Source organism: Triticum dicoccoides, chromosome 2A (assembly GCF_002162155.2).
Source record: "Triticum dicoccoides isolate Atlit2015 ecotype Zavitan chromosome 2A, WEW_v2.0, whole genome shotgun sequence".
NCBI classification, from domain to species: domain Eukaryota; kingdom Viridiplantae; phylum Streptophyta; class Magnoliopsida; order Poales; family Poaceae; genus Triticum; species Triticum dicoccoides.
Window position 1 is genome coordinate 524,513,891 of NC_041382.1, and position 3,252 is coordinate 524,517,142.

At 57.9% G+C, this 3,252-nt stretch overlaps 1 protein-coding gene and 1 pseudogene across 1 annotated transcript in view; one reads left to right on the forward strand and one right to left on the reverse strand.

Moving 5' to 3' along the window:
- The window catches only part of LOC119355167, a 7,981-nt pseudogene extending 5,803 nt beyond the window's left edge, over window positions 1–2,178 (forward strand).
- The window catches only part of LOC119355166 (thioredoxin M3, chloroplastic-like), a 4,349-nt gene extending 1,668 nt beyond the window's left edge, over window positions 1–2,681 (reverse strand). Inside the window, exon 1 of the mRNA XM_037621944.1 lies at window positions 2,376–2,681. Coding sequence (XP_037477841.1) covers window positions 2,376–2,595 — 220 coding nt within the window. The 5' untranslated portion in view covers window positions 2,596–2,681. The remainder of the gene's footprint in view (window positions 1–2,375) is intronic.
- Between the last annotated feature and the right edge of the window lie 571 nt (window positions 2,682–3,252).

Consider the following 3,252-nt stretch of genomic DNA (forward strand, 5'->3'; position numbering starts at 1 on the left):
GAATTCCGGCGGCCTGGCCGTCGACCCGCCCGGAAAGGTGAAGAAGAAGGCGGCCAAGGGTCCAAGGAAGCCGCGGTCGGAATGCACGCCGGAGGAGCTCGCCAAGATGGACGCGGAATCGGCGAAGAGGAGGAACCAGAGGGCAGCCGTCAAGGGCAAGACCGCCGCGGCTAAGTTCGCCGCCGAGCGCGATGCGGTGGAGGCCGCGCGGCACAAGGACGAGGTCGACGAGAAGGAGGTCATCATCAACAAAGGGCACACCCTCCTCATGCTTGGCCTTTGCCGTCCGGCGGGTTTCTCTGGTGCAGCCGTCGGCCCGGCGAGCACAGGCTCGTCGGTCGCCAGGCCTCAACACTGCCCATCGTCGACGTCGCGGACCACGCCTATGTCGCCCGGCTTTCCTCCGCCAAGGCACGACGGCCAAACCCGTTTTTCGGGGTCGCCGGACGTTGGCGTGATCGCGCCTTCCACCCCGCGCCCCTCGGCCGTCATCGACCTCAACGTCACTCCGGGCTCCAGCAGCGGCGGCCGGCCGTCCGTCGAGATGCAAAGAAAGCAAGCACGACCACCGTTTACGGGCACCATGCCGTCCCCCCGCGTCTTGTTCGACGGAATGCCAACACCAACGCCAACGGTCGACGACCCCTTCTACAACCAGTTCATGGAGGATGTGATCTACGAGGGTGGGCATGGCGGTGCCTACGATCCCGAGGAGACCCAAAGTCAGGATGGCCGCGCCCAGTACGTTGCCGATGAAGAGGCCCACGACCATGCTGACTCGTGGCATGAAGACGATGATATCTATTGCGAAGGTGATGGTGATGAAGAAGAAGGCAATGATATTGATATTGGGGGCGAGCCATTGTTCATCGACGAGCTCACCCAAAGAGCGGAAGCACAAAAGAGGAGGAAGAGCATTCGCATGGGTTCATATTCACAAGACGAGGACAAGTTGATTTGCCAATGTTGGATGGAGATTAGCCAAGATCCGAGGACTGGCACGCAACAAAAGGGCCTTGTTTTTTGGACGAGAGTCCACAAAACATTCCATGAAAGAAAGATGTTTGAGCCCTACCAAATTACGAGCGACCGTGGCATCACCTCGATTCAAAAGAGGTGGTTGTTCATCCAACAAGAGTGCAACAAGTATTGTGCCGCACTTGAGAGCGTTGAAACACGGCCCGTGAGTGGTCTCGGCATTGTGGACATGGTATGCTCTCCTCATCCTAGTTCTTTCGTTGCTACGGCCATGAGACTTCGGCCTTGTATATGTTCGCATGTTCAATTGTTGTTGATCATGTGGTGTAGGCATTTCAATCTTTGGAAGCATTCAAGGCCCGGTACAATGACAAGCCATTCACTCTTACGCATTGTTGGACGATCATCAACAATTGCCCTAAGTTCAAGGATCAATACCATGAACCTCAAAGGAAGAGAGGCAAGAAGACGGCCGCGTTGGCCGGAGGTGGAGATGGTGAGGCGCTGAAGAGGCCGAGGGGCAAAACCAACTCCAAGGTGGACGACATACGTGATGCCTCATCCATGGCCTTGCATGAGACTTTGCATGCCATGATGTCTCAAAAGGATGTGAGACGAGAAGAAACGACAAAGCAAGGACGAGCAAATGAAGCAATACCTAGAGCTTCAAAGGAAGAAGCTTGAGATGAAGGAGGCGGTCAAGAAGAGGAAGATCGACATGGAGGAGGCGTCCCGGCAAAGGCAGCTTGACATCGAGGCCGCCAATGTCACGGCCAGGCAGAGGCAGCTCGACATCGAGGCCACCAATGCCGCAACCAAAGCAAATGAGGTGGCCCTTGCGATCATGAGCGAGAAGACGAGGAGCTGGTTCGAGGCCAAGCAGAAGGAGATGTTCGACACCGACGGCCTGAACTAGGTCGACTGATCGGCCATGGCCGTTCTTTTTTTGGAGGCTGGCATGGCTGCCGGCCGCTGGCTGTGTGCCGGCGAGAAACAAATTCATTTTGGAGGCTGACTGTGTTGCCGGCCGCTGGCTGTGTTGCCGGCGAACAAAACTATTCATTTTGGAGGTTGGCTGTGTTGCCGGCGAGGACATGTAGGCCGCTGGCTGTGTTGCCGGCGTGAACTAGGGACGCTGGTCTGAAACTAGGGCGTGGTATTTCGAAAGTTGGTGTTTGAAAATGGAGACGGACAGGATGGGACCAAAGGATGCGTCTGTGTGTTGGGCGCACGGCCACTGTATCCCAGGATGCCCGGACACGACCCCATTGCTCTACCCAAACAGACAGAATCCAGGCAAAACGGACGTCCTACACTGAGGACTAATTAATCATACGAGAAACGAAGACATGGCTGGCGTCCGAGTGAAACGGAAATCCCAGCGAGGCGGCCCTTACCGCCGGTGGAATAGGCGCAGCTCACCCTCGCTGTCCTCGAGCGAGTCGTCAGGCGCCGGATCCGGGACGCGGCATCCGGCCCGTGGGCCCACCGGCGGCACAGCCACCGGCGGTTGGAGGAGGAGCCGTAGCCGACCCTCTGGCGGATGGGCGCCGCGGCGGCGGAGGGGGACAGCAGCGCCGTGGCGGAGCAGAGGTGCCGTGAGGCCGCGGCGGCCATGGTTTGAGGAATTTGAGAGCTGGGGAGTCGTGGCGGAGAACGTGGTGGGTGGAAACTTATGAGACGCACGCAGCAGGCAGCACGCGGTCCGTCCGAGCTCATTACGTTGACGGCCAAGGCGGAAAATGCGCGAGTGCAAACGCGGCCGTCGGATGGCGAACGGGCGGCGTGGACGGAGGGAGGGAGGCGGCCACGCCATTTGCTTTCCGCGAGCCTTGAGTTCGCGGGAATACCACCAGAAATACTACTCGAATTCTCGCACGAGATATTCCATTCTTTTCCATGAATCAAAGGGAAGGGATCAACATCTCCCTCTGTTTCTCTCTCTCATCCACCTACCGTCACCATCGGCCCCATGAGCGTGGCCAACCTAGCCAAGAGCCGGAGGGCATGGCCCACACACGTCACCGGGCCCACCTGTCACCGTGTCAACAACTCCGGTTATCCACCGCCGATCCACGCGTACACGCACCTCTCCCCAAACCGTCCAAACAGCAAAACGAATCAGAGCTTCTCGTTTGACTAGTAAATCATTTCTCCTCTCCACCCGCAGCTGCGAGCAAATTATCCTGGAACTATTTTTTCCTCCTCCTCCTCCTCCTCCTTTTCGTCGCGAAACGGAAAACCGCAGCTCCGGCTTCGGAGGCCCCAAATCTC